Source organism: Ptychodera flava, chromosome 11 (genome assembly GCF_041260155.1).
Source record: "Ptychodera flava strain L36383 chromosome 11, AS_Pfla_20210202, whole genome shotgun sequence".
In the NCBI taxonomy this organism is placed as follows: Eukaryota; Metazoa; Hemichordata; class Enteropneusta; family Ptychoderidae; genus Ptychodera; species Ptychodera flava.
Window position 1 is genome coordinate 17120987 of NC_091938.1, and position 27653 is coordinate 17148639.

The window sequence follows — 27653 nt, forward strand, 5'->3', positions numbered from 1 at the left end:
AGATAGATAGACAGACAGACGGACAGACAGACGGACAAATAGATAAATAGATAGATAGATAGACAGACAGACAGACAGACAGACAGACAGACAGACAGACAGATAGATAGATAGATAGATAGATAGATAGATAGATAGATAGATAGATAGATAGATAGATAGATAGATAGATAGATAGATAGATAGATAGATAGATAGATAGATAGATAGATAGATAGATAGACCAACGGAAAGCAACAAAATAACAGGGGGATATAACACGTCAGGAAGCGAAACGGTCGTGTCGAAGGGAGTGGGACAAGAAACACTGGAAAGGGGGAACGAAAGAGAAGCTATCAAAGGACAACACAGAGTTCCCTTTGACGCGTAGTGATTTGCGATGGTCCGTTACTTTTTGTTGCTCAGCACTGTTGCATTTTTTTGAGATTCCTCCGCAGCTCAAAGCGTCCGCGTTTCTTATAACATCGCGATTCAGTTCTCTGTCACGTGACAGCGCTGTGTGTCCGACTACCAAAACATAATAGCACTATCGTATACAAGGTGACAATAAAAAATCTAAGTGTAAAAAGGCTGGTGATTTTTTCCCAACAAATGAAGCGAAAATGACGATAAAATACGATGCCAAGACAAGAGTTGGGGGAGTAGAAACACCCCCAGTGGCTAGAAAGATATAAAGGCCCATTTTACAATATGGAAGATTTATCTCTGTCTCATAACGGTTTCGCCCCGTCAACTCGTAATTTATACACACTGATGGAAAGGCAACCAGGCAGATCCTTGAGAAAGTCCTCGTTGATAGAACAGACCAGCCAAGGATATTCCAGGCACCCTTTTTCTTATACAGATGGGTCAAGTATTATTGACCGGTTACCGAGAGAATAAATGACTCTAAATGGCTCGAGTCACTTATTATGAACTTGACGGGTCGTCAAAGAGACTTTTGTGTGACATAATTAAGCTAAATGCTGCACTATGGTCGTATAGAATGAATTCTAAACACGTCGCCTTTTATCTGTCTGTGGCTGCAAACTAAGGGGAAAGGGGGCCTTGATTCGAGAGATGAAGCTTGCAGCAGCTTCAACGCGAATTCTTCCCTTCTACGTCACATGTGGACGACCTGTGGCCGTGGCTTGGCGCACCCACGCTTGGGTTGCGTCACGGTCGTCGCTGCCCCCACCGCCATGCCATACCGTGTCATGTCAATTTTTTTTAAAAACTTAGACACAATTTGGTTCTGTCGACGTAGTGAAGTGTGAACGTTACACCTAAGGGGCGTCTTCTCATCCGTCGAATAAAATAAAAAAATCAAATATGTTGAACGGAGCTATTTACATCTTCCATCCTGCATTTGCAAAGTTAACAGAATGTTCGAAGCATATATAGTATAGAGCGACTCGAATTCAGCAAACTATATATTCAATACTTCTCCCCGTATGGCCCGTATACGGTAGCAGAATCGCAATGCGTTGACCATATTTATTTGGAAAGTCAAATATAGTACAGCCGTTAAATTTTATAGTTACTCGACGGATCAAATGAGGGCATCCCAGCTATCTCAGCCTTGCTACCGCAGGAACCATGGGCAATTTATTCGGCTATCATTCCGGTGAAATAATCGTATATAATCGTATAATATTTTACGTGTAATACAGATCAACAGTGACGCTCGGATGAAAAATTACGACGCCTACTTCCCGATAGTGCCTCGTTTCGTTATCAGACTGGTGTTATTTTTATTACAGACCGGTGATGTATTACACATATGTGATTTCTTTATAGAAAAAAATCAATATCGGCATTATGAGAGTAATTTTGTTTGTTGTTTTTTGTCCTGAAAGAGCCACATGTAGTCTATGAATTCTATGTGAAATTTGTCTCTAGTTTTGTTCGTCACGAAGGAGGGGTGAAATTACGCCTTTCTCAGAGAGAGAGAGAGAGAGAGAGAGAGAGAGAGAGAGAGAGAGAGAGAGAGAGAGAGAGAGAGCGCTGTAAACATTACCGCATTACAAGCCAAAGAATCGATCCCGATTCTACATGTAATTGCCAACTTGAAGGTATATATGCAGACACCGTCTTGTAGACGAGGCAAGCGAGTGTGGACAGACAACACGTCATCATAATTGATGTTTTATGTGTTTTTGGTCGTATGGATTATGAATTATAGATGATGATTTAATTTACAACTCATACTGCGTGCGTGCCCCAAGAGGAATAGTCTACTGACTGCTGCGTTTCCCATTGATGAACCGCTTTCTTGGCTGTGGATGTCTCCACGCACGGCACAGTGCGACTCTGTTCGTGCATTTTGAATATCTAGCTAATCGACTGCACTCTGTATGTACTTGCCTCTTTCTGACCGCATGTCGATTTCACAGTGTCTTGAATTCAAGGACTTGCCTGGCCCTTTCTTCTGTTTTTCCCTGAACTTAGTCGGCCCTCTGCTGAGCTGATGATCATGGGGATATTGTCTTATTCCTGCTTATATCTTCGAAATTTATATTTGGGTATATTGGCGGTTCAGAAATCTCCACGGCGGTACCAGAGTTGCTGCGTTCCCCAGTCACGCAAACGCCACTGTGGCTTGTTGCTCTCCAGTACAGGGTTGTAGCTTAGTCAACAATCACAACCCCTGTACTCCGTCACTGGCACCTTTTACCAAGGTTAATGAGAAAACAAACACTCACAACCAAACAAACCCGACCCCGGGGCAGATCTTAACTTGGTTGCCTGACTTGAATTCAAATTTTGCATTTTTGCTGTCTAGAAGTTTGTTTCGTTATAGGAGAGAAGTTTGAGACACGATAAACGCATGTTTACAGGGACAAACACATCAGGGCGGTGCTCACCACCAGAGGCGTACATGATTTTCCCCACAGGCAGAACATCAATTTCACGTGAATTTTGCCCATTTTTCATATTCGCTAATGGCCGCTCATCTACCTTCTGACATATAACAGGAAAGATAAGATCATTAAAGTCAAGTTTACATACATCACCGCAGCTAACAACCCGACCTCGCCCTTTTCTGACCAAATAGTGTCACTTAATCGATATTCGAAAATGCAGAACACCCTTACACTGAGAGAAGTAAGGCACCCATTAAATCGACAAAGCATCGTATTTTATAATTCTATATCAGGGCGTGATCTCCAAAAAAAGTACAAAAAAAAAACTCTGGCAAAAATACCAATGACCTTTTAAAAAAACTTCGAAAAAACCTCAAAATGCATTTTAATCGATTTACTGCGATAGAATATCTGATATGGGGAGGAAAAATTATTGGACGCTTATTTTATAAATTATATTTGAACATTAAGTTGGCTGGCGGAGATCAGTTTACAAAGGCGATTTCCGACGTAAGTATGCTACAAATCCATTTAATTTGGCGAATTAAACGGGCGCTGAGTTTTTGAAAGCGCCCGGTAACTTGGACCGTTATCGATCGGTCTGCGAGCTAAACGCTTAAAACCTGTTAGGCAGAGGCAGTGATACAGCGCGGTGTGGATTCGTGAAGTCAATAAGCGTACTGAAACAACTGAAATGTTAAATTTAATGACGCGCATTAATCCCCCAAAGCCATCCAACAAACATCAACAAGCGGCGAATGTGATTCCGTAATTTGCCTCATGTCTCAAACTTCAGCAAATCGATGGAAGATTATGCCAATGTTCCTAATTCCAGAAGGTTAGCGTTTTCCCCCTCAGCGCAAATTCATGGCAGTGGCTCCCTCCCTTTTTATAGCTGGAAGCGCTAAAAGATCACGGTGGAACCGTGGACGCATTAGCTGCAGTTCTTCTCTAAGTTCTTATAATACGAAATCCCTACAGGTGCTTGCGAGTCTAAATTGTTACAAGTTATCAATTTCATTTTCTCAATTGATTACGATGTGTCTATTTCCTATTTTTCATGTAATTCTGTAAATTGAGTTAATGTACAGTTGAAGGGAACACATCGCGCATGTCGGAAATCGTCCATTACACCGTGTTGGCTCCCAGAGGCAAACGGATTTCACAAAGCCCCCCAATCAAGCCCTACTTTGTCAGCGCGAAATATACTGATTTTGCGAGTATAATGGGTGTTCTGAAATGTTCAATACTTAATTTAAAATTCCATCCTAAAGTTTTTTTTTAAGGTTTTAGAATTTAAAACAAGGCGACTTTTGACTCTGTTGACGATTTTGCCTTGCTGAAATGGACAAAAGTAATGTTCCGATTTACTTAAATCGTTCTGTCAATTTTCACAGTGTGTTGTTCAAATTGCTTTGCCGCGAGGTCGTGTCTGGTTTTCAGTTTCGCCCTCTGCAGATAAATGGACTCAACGATATCTGCCAAAATGACGACTTCGCTCACGGTAATTGAGCGACTCGGCGTAAAAGAGATACACTCAGACAATGGCACAGAATACAATTCGCAGAGTGTTTAAGTCTTTCAGATCTCTCAGTTCTGCCTTCTAAGCTTTGTGTATCTTCGTCATTAAGTGAAGTAATAAACTCCTACAACAGTTATAAATAAAAAGAATGCGCCCGCCATCGATTTGGAGTTAAACTGATTGATGGTACTGGGTCAAGTACAAGTAAGGTTTGCGAGGTATTAATAACCAACAGAAGAAAAAAAAGTTACGCGAATTGGATTTCGTAAATTTATGTTCTTTCTCTGTCTAAATCAGGAATATCACGATGGCTAATTTTATAGAGCTAGACAATAAATATAGAAAATACACTGTCTTTTTAGAGACGTGATCAATGCGTTTTTTCTCATTGGACATTCATATTGGTATAAGAAACAAATTACAGCTAAAATATTCATCTTCGAGGACTGAAATACAGTGTTTGATGGATGTTCGTTCTCTTTGCGCTGGTTCACATTCAAGAGTGTATTTGAATTCAACCGTTGTCCTGTTCACAGAATATGATTTGAAAATACCAGTATTCATGCAATATGTTTAATATCAATTTGGTTTCATCGACTTTACAATTATTGAAAAGAAGACCTTATTAAGACCTTAGGTTAAGAATAACCTTATGAAGAAAGCACGTTTAAAACCAAATGAATTGTATCTTTTATTTTACTATCCAGTGTAATTTTGTTCTTAGGCGCTTTTGTACAAATGCCTTTTTTTGCTACCTCCCAAACTTCATATCCAAATACCGAGTGCTACTCGTTTCAACAAAGCCTACATAGGGCGAATGTTACCAATAGAATTTCAGCCGGGACTGTAATTTATCATTAACGCGGGAGTTTATTGCACGTTGTGTGCATTGCGTTGCGTTGTGAAACCTCTTTGTTTTGTATTTCCATGTAGGAAAAATTGTATGTTTAGAAAAAATTAATAAAAAGTGATTATAATGTTCTTTTAGAAAGAAGCATTACTAGAAACCCTGTAAAATCGTACTTGAGATCACAAATATGCACGCGTCAATGATCACCGGAAGTTAGGCTGGTAGCTCATAGCCTGAATGATGACTTCAGGGTGGCATCACTCACTGATCGATGAGATAAGTTAATTATGCGCTAACAACAAATTTATATTGACTTTTTGGCAGCTTTAATATTTTTTCCAGTCATGGCGCAGTGCAGCCGTTTTTCTCTCCGTGTAACCGTTAACCCTGGCCGGCTGCGACTGATTAGTCAACCAAATTGGGAAACTTTGCCCGATGTTTTTTTGAAGGTAGTGTGAGAAGATTTCACGGAAATAAAATGTCCTCATAATATATAATGAGGGAGTTATTCAATATTTGAAACTGTATTTTCATTCTTCGTTAACTTGGCTGATTAGAGCCTTTTTGAATATTTTGTCCGTAATAATTTTTTGGCACCAAAAGTCAACGTACACAGCGGCCGACATGTAAGTTTCCGAGGGTTACCATTGCGCCATCAATATACCATTCTTATATACATGGCGAGCGGTCACATTCGCTAAGGAATTAACGACACTGAAAAACACAAAAAAATACGCGATTTACGTTCATTCATTCATTCGACAAGCACCAATGTGTGGATTACGTTCATCTTTCACTTCGCGTGAATGAGTAACTCTAATGTTTTACACTAAGTACCCGTCCTAAAAAACGAAAGGCGCTCTCTTTTTATACAGGCGAAGTAACCAACAGCCCAAGGGCTTGGGGTATATACTTACTGTTGCGTCATCAGTATACTTGACCGTGTATGTAGCGGTAAAACTTTGATAAGATCAGAAAAAAGCAATTTACCAATTCTGGAATACACAAAGGGGTACATTTTGTCCGTGGTGCAAGCTCTCTCTCTCTCTTCTATAAAGGAATTCAAAGAAGCGAGATTTTTCGAGATAAGGCTTGCGTAAGGCACAGGGCAGTTACTACATGCAGTAAGTTTCAAAATCGATTACGTCGCTTTGTTGTTTTAATTGGCGAGTTTTGGATTTTACGAGCCGTGTTTTCTCTTTTAAGAAAATCGAAAACCCTTAACTGATAAACTATATTTATCGTCAACAAGTGTCGACACGACTGAAAGGCGATTGTAAAAACCGCTGACCATGTCTTTATGATCTGTGTCTTCGGCCAAACTGACCAGAGCAGGCCAGTAGTGCAGTCGATACACGCAATTAAGGTGACGCTGCAACGGGAAAGGTTGGATTTGGAATGGGCGTTCTCGAGGCCCTCGACACTCACTCTTCATGGTCGCAAGATTAACCCATCTGATCATCCATACAGTGATGGCATTCATATCAAATAAAAATCGGCACATTTTTTTTTTCTTAACTTTATATAAAAGCGTCAGCGATAATTCGACCGCTGCGATTGATTGCGAGGAATGCTTTTTTTGTTCAATCGATTTGTGATCTCCGTACCGTAAGAATTGCTTCTTTTGCCAATAGCCATGTTTTCAAAGGGGTGGATCTCTCGTAATAATTGTTTGAAAACACGACACGGCAAATATGTCAAACTTACGCATGTACTAACAACTATTAACACATTTATTTGCAGAGCGCCCCGACGAAATTGGTCATAAAGATCGCTGCGTCTTTACGCGTTCATCTCCGCGGGGATATCCACTCGGGGCTAAAGCTTGTCGATGTCACGGCCTCTGATAAACGTTGATCAATTACAGAAAAATCGGAGAACCTGTCAGACGATGGTTGAAATAGCTGAAATGTTTTGATGATATCGCCCTATATGTTTGTTCTAGTTTCTTTTATACAGGAACCAACCCTAGAAATCGCGAGGAACTGTTTTTGTTTGTATTGTACAATAAGCCATGATGTGCGAGGTTGTGCTTTCATTTCGATTTGACACTTCGAGTTCAGATCTAAGGGTGAACGCGTTTAAAGAAGGTTATACAATTTTAATTCAAGAACACCGTCGGGCAATGCGGCAATTCTTCAGTGCAGGCCGACCTTATGCAGTTTCCATATGCATGTGCAAAACAAGACAAGGAAGAAAAGACTTTGCAAATTACTCCTTGCGTCTTAACACTCATTTTAAGTCGACGACACCCTGTCTCTCAAGAATCGCCAAATGAGTAGATTTGAAAAGAGAAGGAGCACTCAAGTCGGTTAGAACAAAGACGTTGGGAGTGGAGCCGAATAGAGAAGGGATTATTCAGCTACTTGTTGATCGTGTAAAACAAAACGTTAATGAACAGAAAACGAAGGGATACACCCTCAGAGGACAATGCTTTTTAAAGAGTTGAATTTATTGTCTTCAAAGACAAGTAACTGACGCAACTAATGACAAAAAATAGTTAAGAAGGGAGTGTTCAAGTGGGCAAAGTTAACAATATACTGTCCAAAATATTTGTTGAAGCAAACGTCACCTGTAAACTCCTCTTTCCTCTCTGAAGTGGGATAAATAAACAATAACCCAGCTACCCGCAACTCGACTTTTCGACATTTTGAAAAGTTTGTCAAAAAGGGAGAAAAAAAAATCATCTGATAAAATGATGGGGAGATTACGGTCACCGCATGCTGGTTAATCGTTTAGATGTTTCCATCAGGTTTTGTTGTGGATGAAAATGCTCCAAAATGTAAGGTGACTTTCAAACGACAGAGGGTCCGATTGAATGGCTCTTTTCACAATACTTAAATTTGCACACTTCAATTCAATAGCTCACTTATTGCTTAATACGAATTTCTTTGGCCCTCGTGACTAATTTTCCAGTGATGAAAAGGAGTCACTGTTGAGAACGCCTCGTGGCAAAGAAATCTCAAACCGGAGCTTTTGACTCTCAAATTTTATAAACACAGGATCTGCAAATGTTATTGCTTGCATATATGTATATATGTATTGTCGAAATCTACAATGGGGATTTTTTTTTAAATGATAACCACAAGATTGACACTTCTACAGAACACCATAGTAACGTATGTACAGAGTCAATAAAAATCGGCTTGACATTACCTTATATAATATCAAATATAATTCGGTATCAAATCATAACAACAGAAGCTTGGAAACTTCGTGTTGACGGTTTGCCATAAAATATTTCTGTCTTAATTCATAAACATATCTAGCTTTATTCTCTGATGTATCTGCAGGGTTCGAATATGCCGTTAGTGGTTGGTCGGTGGTCCATATATGTATGTCACAAATCCGCTGTTCATTGCAGATCTCTCGTCAAAACTACTCAGCGCTGAGAGCAATCCGGCTTATACTTATGAATGTTTTCTCGCTGACTATACTGACACTTCACGAATACTTGGAGTGAAATGGTTACAATATTTATATTCTTCTTTTCAAGGAAGGAGAGGTTTTGAGTTCGACTGCGTGTCAGTGGGTACTGGGGTTGGTGTGGAGACGCTGCCGGGTGTGGACGGTGGCACACTCGGCGGACCACTTTGGCTGTTCTCCGTGTCGCTGCCGCTACTGCTTCCGCTCCGCTTTCCGCCACCGCCGCTGTTGTGGGTTTTCACGTGTTTGCTGAGGTGGTCACTGCGCATAAATCGTTTGTTACAAACCGGGCAGGCGAAACGCTTCTCCCCGGTGTGAGTCCGCAGGTGCCGCTGGAGTTCGTCCGACCTGGTGAACCGCTTACCGCAGAACAGCCAATTACAAACAAACGGCCTCTCCCCCGTGTGCCACCTCAGATGAGCTTTGAGGTGAGACGTTTTCCCGTACACCTTGCCACATCCGGGAATGTGGCAGCTATGGATGTTTTTCTTTGGGATGCTTTTCCCGGCGGCCGCGAGTCGTTCATTCTCATGACAGTTGGGGCAGTCGCAAGTGGCCCTTCCCGTGTACCTGCGCGTTGCCCGTGAGGCGGCGGAAAGTCCCGACAGGCCCGGCTGGCTCATCAACGGCGATGACATACTGGGCATACTCATCATGTCACAGTGGCTCGGAAGCATAGTTTTGAAGCTGTCCTGTAAAAGTGGCGGAGTCGTTAGGAACTGAGCTGCGTGATTGCTTGAGAGCGCCGGGTGTGCGGCCAGCGAATAGTCCGAACAACTGTAGTTTGGGAGCTGTGAGTGCAGCGTCGTGCTCACATTTTGAACTGGGTCGAGCCAGTTTGCCGCCGACGGCGTGTGCGCGTGCATGTCCCACCAGGAACCTCCACTCGTAGTAACATCCCCGGAAAGTCCGTGGTGCGGCGTCGGTTTGAACCAAGCCGTGGGCTCGTAGGGGTGCGCAACACCCATCCGTTGGTACATGCTCGACATATACCCCTCCGACATGCCGCCATGTACTTTCTGTATAATCGCCGGTTGACTCGACAGGTCCGACTGCGAGTTTCTCACCTGGGACGCCATATTGGGAATGAACAAATCGCTGGCATAGGAGGTGATCGGGTTGGACGACTGAGCCAGAGAATACGACGAAATTCCCGATGTCAGCGTGCTGTCCGACGAGAATCCGCCCAGCCTCGGGTTGACTATATTCGAAGGATTGGTAAAACTCGGCGTGGTTTTCTTCCAGGGGTGGAAACCCTTCCCGATCGCTGCGTCCGCCAAGGGAGGCGGGCTCCTATTACCTATTTTATTGCACGTAGCTGCTAACATGGCGAGTGGAGTGGCACCGGGACGTGGCTGCTCCTGGAAGAGAAAGAAAATACCAAAAACATATATTACTACATATTAATTTAGGAAGTTGGTGGCATGGAAACCTGTTCTCTGCTGAAAGTCAGTTTTAAAGATATATACCACTTCCAATGTGTGAGTGAAAATATGGTACCCCTGGCCCGTAAAAAGGTCGAACAAAGCAGTTGTTTAGCTATTCCGTGAGAAATCAAAGGGCGGGCACACGATAACTAGCGATGACTAGCTCAACTGGTCGGCCCGTCAATAAAGTTCTTGTAATCTGACCGCTATTTTCAGTCTCTGTGTCACAAAATCGGACGTAATCGTCTTGCCGAAAGGTCTCCCGAATTGTCGTCTCGTAAAATTTCTCACATGAGATCAATGTCTTGTTCGATGTAAGCCTTTATGGATATTTTAATGCCCAGCCTCTTGTCAGCGAAACAGCCGGAAAACAAAGGTATTCCAGATCACTTCGACTTAAAACGACCATAAAGATTTCACAAGCCGGAGTTGTTTGTCTTACAGGCGAACAGTGTCCAAAGTTAACTGTTTTTGACTTTTTTGTAAAGAACCCGCTATCGGAAAAACCTGGCCCAACACATCTATCAAGTGGGACAGCGCCTCTTTTAGTCGCTCCTACAGGTTGGCCATCATGCCGCCAATGATGCTACTAAGTTGGCAATCGTCGTAAAACTTCCCGTTAGATTTCGGCGAGCTCCCACTTGAACCTACAACGCGCATTCTCCTGGGGGTGTCGATCGTACGCACAGAATCCTCACCCTCGGCCAACAACAGCATCTGTCAGGCCGAGCAACAACCCATCCTTCACCGCACGGGAGCATGTGAGTAATGTGGCGGTAAAACAAACGAATCGCTCAACAAACAAACAACGAATCATCATTGACCGGGAGGAGTCATTTGCTGCACAGGGTCAACTGCGGCACTGTCCTCTGAGATTCAAATCGACTCGTGCGTGTTCGATGTTTTGGTGACCAATATTTATGTATCGTTCACCGTGACCTTGCCAAATAATTAGCCTTTTGCGGCGAAAATATGGTTGCTCTCTCAGGCGAGCAGAGAGATATACCGGTCACCCGTTAAATTGAGAGCTACCTGAGTTTCGTTGCGCATTAAGGTAACAATATCAAACACGAACGCATCAGAAATAGCAACCGGTCCATATTCTAAAGTGGGAATTAAAAAGTTCAGAATCGTTGCAGTTGACCGGACGATTCAGTATTTATAACCGCGCTGACGACACTGGTTTTATAGTATTTGCAGCCGAGAATAAAATAGGGCAAAATATAAATAAAATTAAACTTTAATGTCCAATATGAATGTGATACATAATAATTTGTTCGTTGATGAAAATGGATGGACTTTCCACCCACATTTTGCGAGGCTATGACTGTCTGACAAAAGTATCTGATTTTTCGAGCAGCGTGCGTCAAACGTCTGGACTTTGGTTCATGGGTTCGCGTATTGTATTATTACGCTGAATATGCCGAAACTCTTCCCGTGCCATATGGTCACATTTGCCGCCGAGTCAACGCCGAGGCCGATATGGTGAATCTTGACCAAAAAGGGAACAGACGAAAAATCGTGCAATCAAACTTTAGAACAACAGTGACGTCATAACTGTCTGCCTTGTCGAATTCGAATTTCCTTAAACTGAACATGTGGTACTATCATTCTTCGGAGGGGGAGGGGGTGTGTCTTTACAAGAAGCATTGGATTCGCTTAGTCCTTTAATGGCGGTGAAAAAACAACAACACTTTCACATCAACAGTTCATGAGAGTCTGCCTGTCGTTGTTTCTGGTCGAGGATTAAAAACTTGAACTTTTGCAATGAACCTAGGAAACAAGAAACTTGTACGAGCTTGTCGGGAAATGGGCAGGAGGGCGTATTTATGGTCGAAAGTTGCCATTGATAGAGGAGGGGCCTACAGAATATGGGGATGACAGTGATCGAACGAAACAGGCAGAGAAATTGAATAAGTGTCCGTCCTTGTTCGATTGATCCTTGACAAGCTGCTCACAGTCTACGAAGACAGCGGTTTTTGGAAACTTAAGAATTGAAGTCTGAAGTGTTGCATGTAAAATGACAAATATAACCCAATAATGTAGTTACTTTCTACTGGGAACTAATTTTCTATCGTGTATAATGGCGTTGATGTTCACCATTAGTCTGATAATGATCTCATGTGTTGACCGACGTATGTGTGTCTTCCCAAAACTCCTACATTTAAACCAACCTAACTCTAAATATCGGATGTTACTTCAAATGTCTCCCAGAAAATGTGCAGATTGATACGTGAACTCATATGCCCTGTTTTCCTGCGAGAGATTAAATATTGATTCTTAGTCTTATCGCTGTTAAGACCATAAACCAATGAGGAGGCCGTGGTATAATTACGTCAGATCTGCAAAATCTCGTGTCTATGCGTTTGTATTGGCATTATTACCCCCAAGTCGCCTCTCACTTGAAATATTTATGTGCGGAGGGTTTCCGTTTTTTACTTGCTGGTTTTCTTTTTTAATGTTTCGATCGAGTATTTGAGGTGGGATACTTGAAAAGCGAATCCCCAGAGACAAGGGGTAAAACCTCGAACTCACCGCTTTATTAGCTGACAGCCAAGATTCTATGTCAAAATGGTTACTTAATGACTCTTGGTGGAGAGAGGTGATCGGACGAATGAGTTTATGGCAGGATTTATGTGTGATTAATTTCATGTTTAGCGCCATTAAGTGACTCTGTATGGCCGGCCCATATTGTTCGTCTCCTTTCTAGTGTCACAACGATGAAATCAAAACCTCATTGAAACTCATCTCAGCAGGATTTAAGGGTTTATTTTTTGTTATATCTGTTCTTCGCTTACTTCCCAAAAGCTGATATTGAAAATTGTGCAATACCTTAAAACAGTCATTTGGCATACGTAATTTCAGCAATGTTATGTCTCACAGTTTAACGTCCATTATCATAAATCTCTCTGCGAATTTTCCTGTTTTATTTATGTATGTATGTATGTATGTATGTATGTATGTATGTATGTATGTATGTATGTATGTATGTATGTATGTATGTATGTATGTATGTATGTATGTATGTATGTATGTATGTATGTACGTATGTACGTATGTACGTATGTACGTATGTATGTATGTATGTATGCATGCATGTGTGTGTGTATGTATGTACCTACGTACCGATGTAACTAATGATGTATCCATATATCCATGTACTATGTATCTCGTTAAATAATAAGTAGGTTGCAGCAAAGTACTATAAGGCCAAATAACACAAATTTATCATTGCTTAATATAATAGGAGTTTTCTTTCCTTTTACCTTTTCAATCAAAAAAGCTCAGCTAAAACTGTATAGGTTAAGACGGTCTACATATACCATGGTTTTAGGGCACTATCATGCAAAGCCATTTTTTTTTCAGAATTATAATTTGATTATGGTCTTTCACGTTTTATCAGATCAGGCGGAGCCGGGATATTGTGTGGATGATATGGAAGAGGTGGGTGTCCCATTGACAACAACACGGAGGTAAACTCAACTGAGCATTCCAGTCGGCACTTCGACCGATAAGATTACCCAAAAGGGCATGATAAAGCTGTCTCGATTTCACGTTTAAGTTGACAAACATGTCGTCTGAGTCGACTTTTCTAAACCTCTGGGCGTTGCTGGCACAAAGGGAGTTTGACAGGGTGAAAAACGAGCGGCACTCGATTGAAGGAGCTCCAACATAAGAAGCTATGCAAAACCAGTCACCTATAGCTGAGCAGATATCCATACGCTCCTTGGCCAACCGTTGCCTAGGCTGAAACTTTCAAGATATGTGGCGCTGCTAGGTAACGTCCATTTTTTGTAACCAGACCAACCTTGAAAGAAAATACCGTTTAAAAACGATATCCAGGATTCCGAGCTACACAGCAGCTACGAACTGGTAACGCACACAGTATCATTAAATAGGCATGATTGGCCCTGACGTCACACACGTGACAAACATTGGAGTAAATCGAAGGATGCCGTCTGTGTATATGAAAACTTTAGAAAGAAGAGCCAGACATGTCCATCAGTGCGTTGAATAATTACAATGGAGAGGGGAGAAAAATCAATTCAAACTTCGAGGTGGTCTTCCTCGCGTCTCTGTAATCTTTCTTTCAAAATAAGACACGAAAATAACATGAAATATTCAGTATGTTTTTTACAGAAAACCATGCTTATAAAGACATGAAGCTGACACAGTAAAAAACGGGAAATAATCTCCTATAGGCGTTGGCGCTACATTTACAAGAAAAGCAGAACAGAAAAAATAGCAGTTGCGAAAAACACACACATTGTATTATATTGATTACCCAGTAACATTAATCTCCCCAAGAGATAGGGGCTGACAAGGCCAGAAGACTGGTGTTATTCTTCCTGTCATAAAAAGCACACCACTACACGATGCACACAGAAGTGATAACTGTTTTCCTCCTAGCCCATCCATACTTGATTGATATAATTTTTCTATTATTACACATCTTTAGTCGGACTGTCATAGAGATATAGCACTGGGGCGTGGTGTGGTCTAAAAGTGTTCGTTCTTTTATTCCAAAGTAACGACACATGCCTGCCCAGTCGTTGTGATGTGAGTGATTGTGTGGCACAGACATAAAACGGGAGATTTTTCGGGAATGTCCGCATAAATGTTGTTTAGGCTGTAAACATTTTGTACGGGACCCATGCTTTTTTTCGCTATCTTTTGAGATCGCTTTGCGAACGATGCAAACTGTCCCATGTATTTTACACACATTAAAAATCGTACTTTTGGTAGACATTTTGATATCTGGTATCGGATGACACTGTGATTGATGGCGGTGATTTTAGAAATGCAAATATGACCAGGTCATCATGCAGACTTTATGAAAAGCCAAAATGGAGAAAGGCCGTTAGCATCTATAAAGTCTTCCTCAAGAACTATGGAGGGTTTCGCGAGATGTTTATCGTCATTGATTGAATTTCGGCCAGCTTTGCTGTCATTAATCTTTGATACACCTCTCGATGCATTCAGCCGAGTTGTTAAAGACTTACAAACGGGACGCCGAGTCGAAAGAGCTTTTAAATAAGAAAACGATTAAAAAGTGTAGTACAACCGCTTTCTGTGGGTCAAATGACCCTTGACCTGTAACGGCAACTTGTTCATTGCGAGACGACAAAGAAGCGGTTGATAACGACGGAAAAAAGAAATTAAAGAAGAGGCACGTATGCGGTTCTCTATAAGGATGAATTGAATGAAGGACGATTTACCGGCTGAGGGAGTCGCATTTGGGTGAAAACTGGACAACTTCCCGGATGAAAAATGACCAATATTGTGCCGGCCGACTTTTATAAAGTCGTTCTCGCTAATTTATGGTTAATTCCTTGACTTTATTGAGTAAATGATAGACTGGTTAAAACGACTGAATGTGAGTAGTGGTTCGCCAAGAGACCCCTGCGCATTGTGATGGACATACCGCAAGAATGGCAGTCTGACCGACCGACTGACTGACTCGCTTGAAAAGTCCGACTGAAAGTTTGGAGGCAGTCCTGCATAGATTTGCTTATGCTCTGGCACAATGTGACTGACTGGCTGGCCTTACAGTTAGTCTTCCTGGCTCGGTGAATGGCACTAGAATATCGTAACTTCAAATGATTGAACGCTAACTGACCAAAGCAAGTGTGATCTTAAAATGGTTGAACACTTACCGATCACAGCAATGGCAAAGCGGAACGTCGAATTCAATTCCACTATAAGAGCACTTACTGAGTTAACTTTTAATACTGTAAAACTCGGAAATAAACTCTAAGCCGGACTTATTTGAAACGCACCTTGACGTGAACGCTAGGAGTTTGAAACACAAATTACTAGATGGGAGAAACTCTCAACATCAGATAACTCCAACATCTACCGACTTGGATTAGGTTTACTCCTTTTTCCATGGGATCGCAACGCCCTGGAACACTACCTGAGCCGAGCACTAATTGAGTGGAACACATAGTGACTTGGGCACTAAATGAACACTGAGTGAGTTGAATGCTAAGCGACTTGAGCACCGATCCAAGTGGAACAGCCAAGGGACTGGATCGATATAAGCTGCTGGCTGGACACACAGGGAGACTGCAACTGTATAGGACTATTGGAAAAACTCCCTCCCCCTGGAAATGTATTGGGAAACTTACCCTATGGGAAGGCGTTGGACCCTGCGACTAACCGGGATACCGACTTGGCTGTGAGAATCAGTGAACGTGAAATCGACTGACTCGCCCGTGCCCACTGACCGAAAGACCGGTAGCTCGATTGAAGTGACATCGATCAAAAAACCTGAATGGTACACCGGTTGCCAATATTTGACAATTGGTCTAATTTTAGCTCGGTACGGACCACAGAGAAATTGCAATGCTGTGTTTTTTTATAAGTTTTCCGTAACTCATCCAAGTACGGCGACATTAACAAGCCAGCAGGGGAGAGATACCCATGTTAAAACAACTAGTAACATAATTTACCTCCTCCAGAAAACATGCCCAGAGTCGACTTCTAGCCCCGGGGTGAAAATCTATCCGACAAAGGTCACATCCATCTGGTACATATGCAAGTCTCGCAATGATACGTCGATTTACTGAAGTGGTTTCGCGGCAGCATTATCATTAACCAATCAAATTATTCGTTGCAAACTACCGTGGGTAGAGGGGGTGTCGGTGCTGGTACCAGTAGAATGGCGTGTGGACCGTGGAAGACGAACAACGTAGTTAAAATTAGTACAAGTCGGCGAAGAATTATTACCGTTGTTCATGCCCTGTCCCGCGGTGGAAAAATACCTGTATTGGGCAGTGACCAAATCTCTCTCTCTCTTTTTCGAAATAAACACTTTTTTTAACATTTGAGAGAAACAAGTTTATGAGCTAGGAACTGGGGAGTACTGTAGACAAACCGTCAAAGCAAGCAAAGAGGTAATAATAAAGGAACGGGCCCATGGAACGAGCACGGAGAAACAGTGAGCGCAGTTCGTCTCTGTCTTCACACGAATTTCGAGGCATTAGTGATCACTCAAGCGTCTCACCTTCACTCGCCTGTTTTTTTCTTTCTTTATCTCCGAACTTCAAGACAACCAGAAGTCGGTTGCAAACGCACCGACGACCTCCAATTTTCAATCTTCTTAATAAACCTTAATTATATGATCAGTTGGCTAATTCACTAAAGAAAGACTTCTGGTGCAAGCATGCATTTACAATGTATATTGATTTAAGTATAGAGCCTGGTTGTAAGAGGAACGAAAACACACAGTTTGTTTTCGGAGTTATAAGCCGTTCAATAGTCACGTTACCTTTTTTCTTCCTAAAGAAAACAGAATGCCCGACCCGCCGCAAAGACAAACCACCCCTGATGAGAAATGTACACTTTCTCGCTTTTCAAAGAGAGCAGGGCCCAATACAGACTGTACATTGAGCGGGAATGTTGCAATAGATTTGGAGTGAAATCTCTACTTGGCCGATGAATTGACAGTCGTTTTTTTTCAGCAATTGACCTATAGATTTGCTCTAGTGTTGTTTTGTTTCTCAAGTGGTCGGCTATAAATCAACCCTCACAGTCACAATGGAGAAATGCATCGAGGTCGCCCGATTTGAAACACAGGCTGTCGGCGAAAACCAAATGCTCACTCTATATCGGCATCGCGGGGCTTTGCATTTGGTGAGAAACCGTCGCGCAGATATTGCAGCTTTAGGGGAGAGGGAGGGGGGGGGGGAATTCGAGGAAAATATAGATACTGAATACGTCACGACGAGAAGAAGTGGCATTTATTTCATTGTTATGCAGGTTTTTAACGAGATTTCTGATACGCGGAACTATGCGTCGTTAAGTAGTTTAGGATTTGGCGTGGCAAAAAGGGGTAATATTTTCTTCTCTTTATTCAAGTAAATTTTTCAACAGCAATTTGTTAATGACGACCGCCTTAATTCGCGTGAGAACTAGCCGCATTTGTTACAGAAATGCATGTTAGCTATGAGCAGAAATCGACATACCATACCACGAAGTAACTGACGCCGTTATGTCACCATGTAATCGCGGTTTATGAGGCAGCTTCCAATATTTAGACCTCTGCCTGGCCGGTGAAGGGTATTTGACACGTTAATGAGGGGAGAGGGGATAACACACGAAGGCACAAACATGAACCTGGAGTTCCAAAATCCTGTTTTGCGCCCCCCTCCCCCCCGTCTTTTGACTTATTGATTCGCCTCCGTTACGACGAACTATGCGCTTGCAAGCTTGGCCCCGGGTACAGCGAATTCCGCGCGCCTCCACGCTCAAATGAGTTCTGGAACTGCGGGTTTAGAAACTTGAACATGGCAAACCGTATGTGCAAAACACCATCTGTACATTTTGCAGATTACTAAAAAAGACAAACAAAGAAATACATAAATACTCAAACAATAAGGTTACACATGCGATAAAGGGAGAAAGATTTTCACGATTTAGCTCACAGTTAACATGAATAGTACTCATAGCCAACTAACAGGTACCACAGGAAATATAGAACATTGATAGGACACCGATAACTGGTAACTGCAAGGAAAGACAACAATTCTCGGAACACGACCGTGATAGTATTAAAAGAAACAGCTTTAACATCTGCAAAATAGAAAGCAACAGGGTTTTTTTTATTAAGTACGGGACGAATTTAGACTGAGTAGTCTTTAAAAGGCGCGCATAACCATGCCAACTCGGCAATAGTTATCGTGATTAAGGGCAGACGCGAATAACACTAAAATTAGCCACACTTATTTCAGCCATACCTTCGCTGCGCGAGGTCGTTTACAGTGTTGACACCATATAGTAAGCTAAAAACAAAAAGCAAAATTCACCGAGCTATATTAGACTCTGAATCAATATATGCATAATGTTCCAAAACACGCTCGACGCAATAGCCCCCGTGGATTTATAACCAAACCTGACATGATACTGTTTCAATTCTACGAGCCTTTTTTTTCTTCTCTTCTTTTCCCCGGTGATTTACAATTATTGTATTTTCAATGTTGATGATCTCGCGGTAGATAATGCCTGGCTGAGATGATACCCCTTGTTCACAATATTAATATTTTGACTACACTGACTACGATCAATCAAACGACACTCGTTCAGATGGACTCAATTTCCGGTCGACAACACACTCAAGTAGCGATATCAGAACGGGGCGAGGGTTCATTTTGAACTGTAATAATCCCGCTGAAAAAGTAATAAAAAAACCGCTTAGAAAGTTGACTAAAATGCGATCGGCGACTGTTTATCGGTGCATCTGAAAGCGGGGCGATTTCAGTCTGGAAAATCAGAGACTTACTGTCGATTTTTCGACCTTATTTAGCCTTTATTTGAAGTGATAGTACCATGTTGTCGCAGTCACACCAGCCGTTCCTCAGACAACACCACACGGCCCTACAACACCAGACGCTAAACAGCACCAGCCGGTCTACGACGCAAGGTTCTCCTAAACATTTCAGAAAGATGCATCTGTTTTTTGCAACGACAGATTCGTAGTACCATATTTGAAAAAGTTGTAAACGTCAAGACTGAATTGCGCTCATATATGAATAGTAAGTAGCAAGAAAAAGAACACGTGAAACCGAAGCCACGTAACCCGAGTCCTTCGACGGAGTGTTTTACAATGAATGCGAAATCTGCACAAAGTGGCACTGGGGAATACAGCTAGCAAGTGGGACAAATGTCACAACAAAATACAAGACAAAACAAAGCAAAACAACAATAACAAGAAACTTTGCTTCATCTAATGTCAGCCATTTTCCAATGTAAAACACTACAGATGTGGGTGATATTAGTTTCGCATCCATGCAAACTTCATGAGCCTGTAGATTTCTGTTGTTTGTTTTCATTTTTTGTCTTTCTTTTTTTTGTCACGGTTGGCGTAGCGTGTCCGAGAAGACTGCAACACAAACCAGGCAACACTAATTTATACTTATCTGATATTATGATGATGTGATTCCAAATGTCAAACGGAAGTTTTTCACACGAAGGAACCGTTATCTGCTGCAATGTTCACACGTGGCACAATGTAGAGAAGATGCGTAAAACATAATCTCCGTTACCTGTCTAGTGATTTCGGTGACTTTTGGTTTCGCATATAGATTCAGTTTCAATTTCCCTTGTGTCGTCTCAGTGAAGGTTCAATTTTATGAAGTCAAAAGTCTGAACACACAGGTTTTTGACAAAGCAAACACTGGTATAAGCCGATGGCCAACTCGATACAGAAATCTTAATTATTAAGAGGCGGAGAACAAAAACCATACGTTAAATAGAATCAGTTCCGTGTCTCTTTCAGGATCAAGGGACAATTTCGAAATTGGTATTTCATTTATATTTTAGATTAGACATTGCTCAGTTATTTTGCGGCGTGAGAAGTCGGAATCAACGCGGCGCTTCATTAGGTTGAGTATGCACAGCAAAATTGGCCATCTGAACTCGCGCGTGTAACAATTTCTATACTATAGCTAGACCTAATCTTACTCACAGCCAAGAAATTCTCCCGAGAGAAGAATGTATATTGCTGTCAAAACTACTGTATTCTATTCCAAGATTGTTGGTACAGAACGAGAGTGACAGTAAGTTACCGAAGATACTGACAGAATAGAAGCATGGCGACTTGCTCATCTGAACATCATGCTTCCAAAGTTCATTTGGTTCCTGATCCACGTTTGCGACTTCTGTCTTCGCGAAACAGTGTCTTTTGTGCGACGAGGAAAAGAAATATCTGCTGTAAACGTTAATTTTTGCCCAGGAGGTTACGACTGTAAGAACAATATAGGGAAAACGGCGACCGAATGTGTGTGAGTTGGATTCAGCAACGCTTGGCGGGGCGCTCGATTGGACGCTGGGCTACAGCACACCACATGCTGACGGCTACACGGGCAACCTGACATCATTAAGTCTGAAAGTATCCCTTTCATGGTGGTTTTTTCTGAGCTCGCCAGTAACGAATAGTAGGAAATACACAATAATAGAAAGAAGAATATACAATTAAAATACTTCATCCGCCCATCTGACTTCCAGAGTTACTATGATGGAGTGTAGGTTGTTTTTTTTTTTTTGACAAGTGGTGGAGGCGACGTTCGCGTATGTTCGATCGACTTTCCTGTATCGCACTCTTAACATTTGGTTAAATAACGGATGTATATGAAGAAGCGATGTTTTGACCGATCAGGCAAAACTGGCTTTATATACTGAATCTCGACAAGCGACTATCGGAGGTGAAACGTGTTTATATGTCAATTGTGCGGTCTTACAATACAGTATGGCGTCTCTGTTCACTGTGTAGTCAGACACAGACCATTTCACTGCTGAGCTACCCCATCGACTCACCTTTTCTCGCGCGATTGCGTACCTCTGTGATAGAGCAAATTCGTAGCTATGGTTGCCGCGTTGTTTTAGTCCAACTACACCTCTTTCCTACTTGGACAGCGTGACCGGGAGCCCAGTCGCCGACTCCCGAACCCGTTCTAGAAGACGATTTGCCCCGCTTTCATTGTAATTTCATGGTGCAATCGGAAAACAAGTACCAGCTTTGAAATCAACAACAATACCTCGACCGGGCGGCCTTTGGGACATTTTGCATGAAAGTGCAAAACCCTCTACCGAATGCAACTCGATTTTATTCCAGATGGTAGCTGAATGCGCCATTTTTTGCAGTTTGAGATTCAAAAAGCAATTTACAGTCATGATGATATTATTGAAGTGACACCAACGGACTGGAAAGTTGATAAAGGAATGCGGGACTGTGAGCAGTCGGTACGATAGCCCATGCGGTAGCGGTGGGGCTGAACCCGCTCTGCTACCTTGTATTGTCCAATAACACGATTAGGTGGAGTGTGTCCCGGCGTGATGTCCAAATCACACCACAAGACCTACCTATATGGCATACCCGGAAGCGATGCTAGTATTCAAAACTCCGGTGGGGGAACTCCACAACGCGGACAAAAAAAAATCATGGAAAAGAGTTGGGAATAAAGACAGTTTTGTGCGTACTTACAAGTGCAGATGAGAGAAACGCAGTACAGGATGAAGGTGGATTTTCCAAGAACAAAACTTTTTCTCTCCCGAAGTACAGTTTCCCAGTAAGAACTGCTATTTGGTTGGCATGGTTTTTTTTGACGGAATCTGCAGCGAGTAGTCTCGAGAGCAGAAACTCGGTCGCAGCAGCGTGCGTGCAGTGAACGCGGTGCGGATGAAGACAAGCTTTATAAACGAGCCACCGTATCGGTGGGTAACTTACGTCTCTAACAAACCCAATTTGTCGAGTAAATGAGAGCAATTGTCGCAATTAGAATCCAAAGGTACATAAGAACTTCTTACCCCAAGCATCGACGTCGCCATTATACAAAACAGTATGGCACTTGATGGGCTGGTTTTGCTGGGCCTTACGTCAAGTGGGCCTTTCCAGCGTAACTTTGTCGATAGTAAGCCGTTGAGCTGGGTCGGGTACAATGCAAATGACCAGTCCCGCCCATTTGGCCCTATAATTGCCGCTTACCTACACTTTGAAGTGCCGCTTTCTGGCTGATCCGCCAATAAAGCGGGGTCCCTTCAGTTTTATTTTTTGCATACGAGATTACGAGATGCGCAGAGGGAGGCGAAAAAATCTTACCCCTGCGTTGATGGACACGGGTCAGGCTGCTTTCATATCCCCATCACGCATATGAGCTGTGCACTGAAAGGCAGCCATTTAGCACGTGTAATTTCTCCAAATATATATTTGCAGTTGTGGCTTTTTTGATTATTATTTTACCGTGACGTGGTTCCATGGCCAGTTTGATCATTGATTCCAATTGTAAAGACACTAATATAACCCTCTACCACAAGATCTCGCATAATATTTCTCGATCTCGTGCCCCTGACGATATTTCAATGAAAATTCGCACCGTGAAAAACTCCTTCGATGGAATAAGTTGGTCGTCATGGAAACTACGGACGTGTTGAAGGATGCTTTGGGATTAATGATAATACAGAACCATTGACGGAAAAGTCGGTTGTAATCAGGCAAATCCATTTGAGATCTTTTCTCAGCAGGCTGGTTTTACTGCGAGCCATTGTCAATTCTGCATTGGTCATGATATTTTTGCATATTGCAAAACGAACAAAATAAGCATAATATAAATATAATATCAATGAAATCTTCCAAGGCTTCTATGCAATGAAAGCTTTGGATTCAACGGGAAAAAATACATGTGGTAAAATTGTTCGCCTTCTCGCGTGATTCTCATGTGGAACGAGATAAACAGAAGTGATATATTATATCGAGGGTGCGAATCGTCAGTCAAAAGCTTCAAAGCAGACGTAAGTTACACACATATATAGAGCAATGCCTGCACAATGTCTCTCATAAATATGCATACGAACAAATACATATATACGTCTGTCTCTCTTTATGTTTACCCGAGTGGTTTGTCTGTTTGACTGTCTGTATACCTATGTATGTCTGTTCGATGGGGGCGTCATATGACTTCTAGTCGAAATAGCTGACACATTGTTCTATCCTTTACTTGTCACAGTTCCCTCCGAGTTCTAAAAAAAAACCTGACAAAGGATTGACATAAAAAGACCCATGAAAAATCACCACATCTGCAGTGCGCCGAAGGGGCAAATATAATTTTCGCACAATGGAAAATGGAAGGTGTTCGCGAGAGACGGCGGCTCTTCCACCCTTGGGATATGTAGCCCCACCCCCTCCGAAGAGAGCCGCACAATACGATATCGGACATACAAAAAACATCCCCGAGAAATAACACGACGACTCTTACGGGTCAAAGGCGCGAGACTCCAAAAACATATCGCCACTCTGCCGTCCTTAATTTCATTTCCACATATTTATTCGGGGCGCGGGTTTGTGTGTTTTCACACTCTTGTTTTCAGGAGTGTGCAACAGAGCAGGCAGTTTGTGCAAGCAATACAACGGCAGATTGTCTTCTGGGAGTTGATTGATTGCGCCTCGACATCAATGGAGCAGACAGCCTTAGGTTATTTTCATGCCAATATTGATATGTAGCATTCAGCGGGCTTTTGCAGAATCAGTTGGTCTCATTCAATTCCCACTACACCTACAAAAAAAATCGCTACCGAGTCACAGAGAGTCTTCAAACATCGCTCTTGTACGCCGTAATGATCATCGCAACCAAGTCTCTCGGAGGACTTAATACCGAGCCACTTATACTAACTTGTAAGTAGCCAAACAAGGATTAAGGATCATCGTGCCATTAATCTCGACTTGTGTCTCCCCGATTACAGTCCCGTTTTATGATTGAGACCCACAGCAACAATAATCTGTTATTGTCACGTGACGTGATATCCGGGATATGTCATTTTTACGACACAAAAATTGTATACATACGTCTGGACGACCAACCAGTCTTGTTTTGCACCGATTGCCCGTGGCATTTGTGCTGTCGATAAATTCTCGGCATGGATTGTGTGGAAATTGGGCTGGGGCGGGCCCCGGGGGCGGGCAGCCAATTACTGCATCGGCACCTTGCTATCTCAAGTAATCTAAATAAGGGGGTGTAACGAACGTAGTAAACTGCCACTTGGTAGTGACAATAGAGTTCATGAAGGCCCCTTTACCTAAATCGATTCCTCCACCTGCCGACGTATAGAACTCTTCATTTTTTGTAATGACTTGTTTCTCCCGCCACGAAAATTGTGGGCTAGAACGCCGTCTTCGCCCGCGAGGAAGTGGACAGGATGTCTTCCTGATCGGAGCTCGAAATTAAGTCGATTTGGTAGGAAAAAGCTTCTGAAAGCGGGCGATGTAAAATGACATGTGGCGTTTCTCCTTCAAGCAGCGTTTCTATTGAATGTAAAATGGAGCGAGGCCTGGGGCTATAAGCAATCATGGAGCGTCCGTACTTCTAAGCCTTCTCTAGATGGCTTTGGTGCGTACAGTGGAGCGACCAAAGATTTTCATCTACACAGTGGGCCAAATCGATGCCATTATGGACAAAGTGAATCCCCGTCAGTGTCGGCAGTGCTCCTACACGTGTTGGTGGCCGTCTCCATGCATCGCCCTGATATTGTCGTTATTGTTTACGCTTTCCTGCTCAAAACAAGGGGCTACGCAACACCGCAGACTCCCCTAAGTGGTCAGTCGATATGGCTATTGCGGCCAGCCGGGCAACTGCCCGAGACACCGCTCAACGATCCAGCTTGCTCCCGAGCGCAGCGATTTTGACAATAGTGCTTTTCAAGGTGAACAAAGCTGGTAGCTGGTAAAGCATTTTGCTCAACACGACTGCTAACTATCAGAAGAGCTCATATAGGCGTAACCGGCCTTCCTTTTGGGAGGCTGAGGGTGTGTCACGGGGCGTTGAGGGGGAGGGGGACGCCACCCTTCTCTAACATCATCAGTGTGGCCGACGATTGGCCCGGGAACCGGCATGCCGTTCGACTCGGCAAAACAAAACTCGCAATGAAGTCGAGTCGGAGTTTATTGGAGTAGTGTACTTTTTAATATACAAAGTTGGTAACCACCTCACTCGCACTGTTGGTTTTTTTTCTTTTCATTTCAGGTTCTCTGAGCATTTAGGCACACAAATAAAAACCATAAGTGCTTCGATTGAATCGATCTGAAAAGCTAATTTAACCAGCTGCGTGAGCCCAGCTCACAGACTCCGTCGTTGTTTCAGAGAGGATTTTCGCCAATATTTTTTCTTACCAGTCTTCTGTCCCAACCCCTGATAGAACTCGATTTGCGCTTTCGATCCAAGGTCTCTCGCCCGTTACGCCAGATTACCAAGCGAATGCGTTGTATTACCATAATCCACTACTGAGCTCGGGTGCCCCGGTCTCTCGGCTACCACCTAATCAAACCATTAGCACCTCTGCGCCGACCCACCAGACGTTCTGAATATTAACCCGTGCAAAACGATCCCAAACCAACCCACACAAATACAATATATTTTACATATCAAATTTCGCCAGTCCTTTGCCAGAACACGTCCTAATCGGCATTAGCGTTATCCATGTAAACCGCGCAAAGTAGGAACCCGTGCCCACGGCCCCCTACCATCTGCTGCGCCTGAAAATTCACGTCGCGTTTTACAGCGGCACGCGCGACGTGATAAGCAGCTGTGCTGATTCTGGGTTTGCCCGCTGAAATAAACAAAGTTAAAGTCGACGGCACTTTATAAATGTCGCCAGGTTCATTTCGTCTCCAAATAAACCATTTGTAAATGATGTAACAAGTTTGTGTCAAATTTGTAAAGCGCTGCATTGTCCAGAGGCCTGAGGGCTTCTATAATGTTTGTTTTGGTAAATATGATACTCGCTGGCAGCTACCGGTCTTACGCAGTCTCAACTTTCAAGCCAACCGGTCTTACGCAGTCTCAACTTTCAAGCCAACCGGTCTTACGCCGGGTGACTCCCCAGACAAAATGACTGAGGAGACTGGCTCCGCTGTGGAATACCGCGCGCGGAGATACGCGTAGAACTATGCAGGTCTTAGAAACGTTGGGACTGTTTGTGTTCTCTCAATATATTAAATTAAAAACTTCTTTTGTTTTTAAGTTTGCCAGGTTGAAGACAATAATATCTCTCCCCTCTCTCTCTCTCTCTCTCTCTCTCTCTCTCTCTCTCTCTCCTCAAAACTTTCTCTCTCAAACTCTCTCTCTCAAAGTCTTTTTTAAAATCTCTCTCTTAAACTCTTTCAAACACTCTCTCAAACTTTCTTTCTCTCTCAAACTCTCAACTCTTTTTCAAAATCTCTGTCATATTCTCTTAAAATACAGAAACCATCATTGCATCCTACTTAAACATTTCGGTAAAACATTCTCACCGGTTACCTTCAACGATGAAGGCAAAAGAAATATCTCAAACTTAAACCTAAAAAAGTGATGAAATCCATCAGGCTGTAACAAAGACAACGATAAATCAGTTCCTGCATACAGAATAACGGTACAAAATAAAATTCCAAATCCCGGAGAGAGAGAGAAAAAAAGCCCAAAGTATGCAGACTTAAAGAAAACCGCAAAGGGGATGCAATCAATGCAGATGGAACAATACTCCGTCTGGAGAGGCTCAGTCGAATGTCCTTTGCGACGACGAATACTCAGTGAGATACGAGCAGAAACAGAGAGGGACACAAACTTACTTGAAAATCACTTCCACCTCCTTGTTCCGCTAGAACTCCGTAGAGCCGTCTTCAGGAATTCGATCGTTGACACTGGCTGACTACCCGCTACGTCGGACCCTCCTTCTTGTTTGACCTGGGTAAATAGAGCCACTCTTCGGGTGTTTATTTTACGATTTAGTATGTATATATTTACACTTCGCCCTCAATTACTTGTGTGTGGAGTGCCCAACAAGTGGAGCGGTGTTGACGAGCGCGCCTGTGTATAACACCGCTATTCAGCCTATCGCCTTTTGTGCGCCTTGTTTGCATATTTGTTTGCGCTGGTACGGTACACCTTCTTAATTACTAAGTACGTGTGTTTTCTTTCAATTTACAGAGTAAGGCTTTCCACAAATGGGACATCCCGTATCCCCTCGGCCCTTCTTTTTTTTTCTTCTTTTTTTTCTTCTTCTCGGTTACGTGTTCAGTCTTTTTCGCCTGACTTATGAAAGGAAACAATGGGAGCACA

General features: G+C 42.7%; 1 protein-coding gene across 8 annotated transcripts; it reads right to left on the bottom strand.

Moving 5' to 3' along the window:
- Window positions 1-7649: 7649 nt before the first annotated feature.
- On the bottom strand, window positions 7650-27379 carry LOC139143673 (transcription factor Sp9-like). 8 transcript variants are annotated; one of them, XM_070714186.1, is made up of 2 exons: window positions 27164-27379; window positions 7650-10005 (listed from the first exon to the last, which is right to left on the bottom strand). In XM_070714186.1, the coding sequence occupies exon 2, from the start codon at window positions 9970-9972 to the stop codon at window positions 8710-8712; it is 1263 nt and encodes a 420-aa protein (XP_070570287.1). In that variant the 5' UTR covers window positions 9973-10005; window positions 27164-27379; the 3' UTR covers window positions 7650-8709. The 8 variants fall into 8 exon arrangements, with proteins under 8 accessions (XP_070570287.1, XP_070570284.1, XP_070570286.1 ...); XM_070714183.1 differs by lacking the exon at window positions 27164-27379 and adding an exon at window positions 22378-22599; XM_070714185.1 differs by lacking the exon at window positions 27164-27379 and adding an exon at window positions 22298-22474.
- Window positions 27380-27653: the final 274 nt, after the last annotated feature.

Excerpts from the sequence above, each read along its gene's own strand:
- LOC139143673 (XM_070714183.1), bottom strand. The coding sequence starts at position 22,398 with ATGGCGACGTCGATGCTTGGG. Across the intron at positions 10,006-22,377 it reads TGGCGACGTCGATGCTTGGG|GAGCAGCCACGTCCCGGTGC; the intron begins GTAAGAAGTTCT and ends TTTCTCTTCCAG.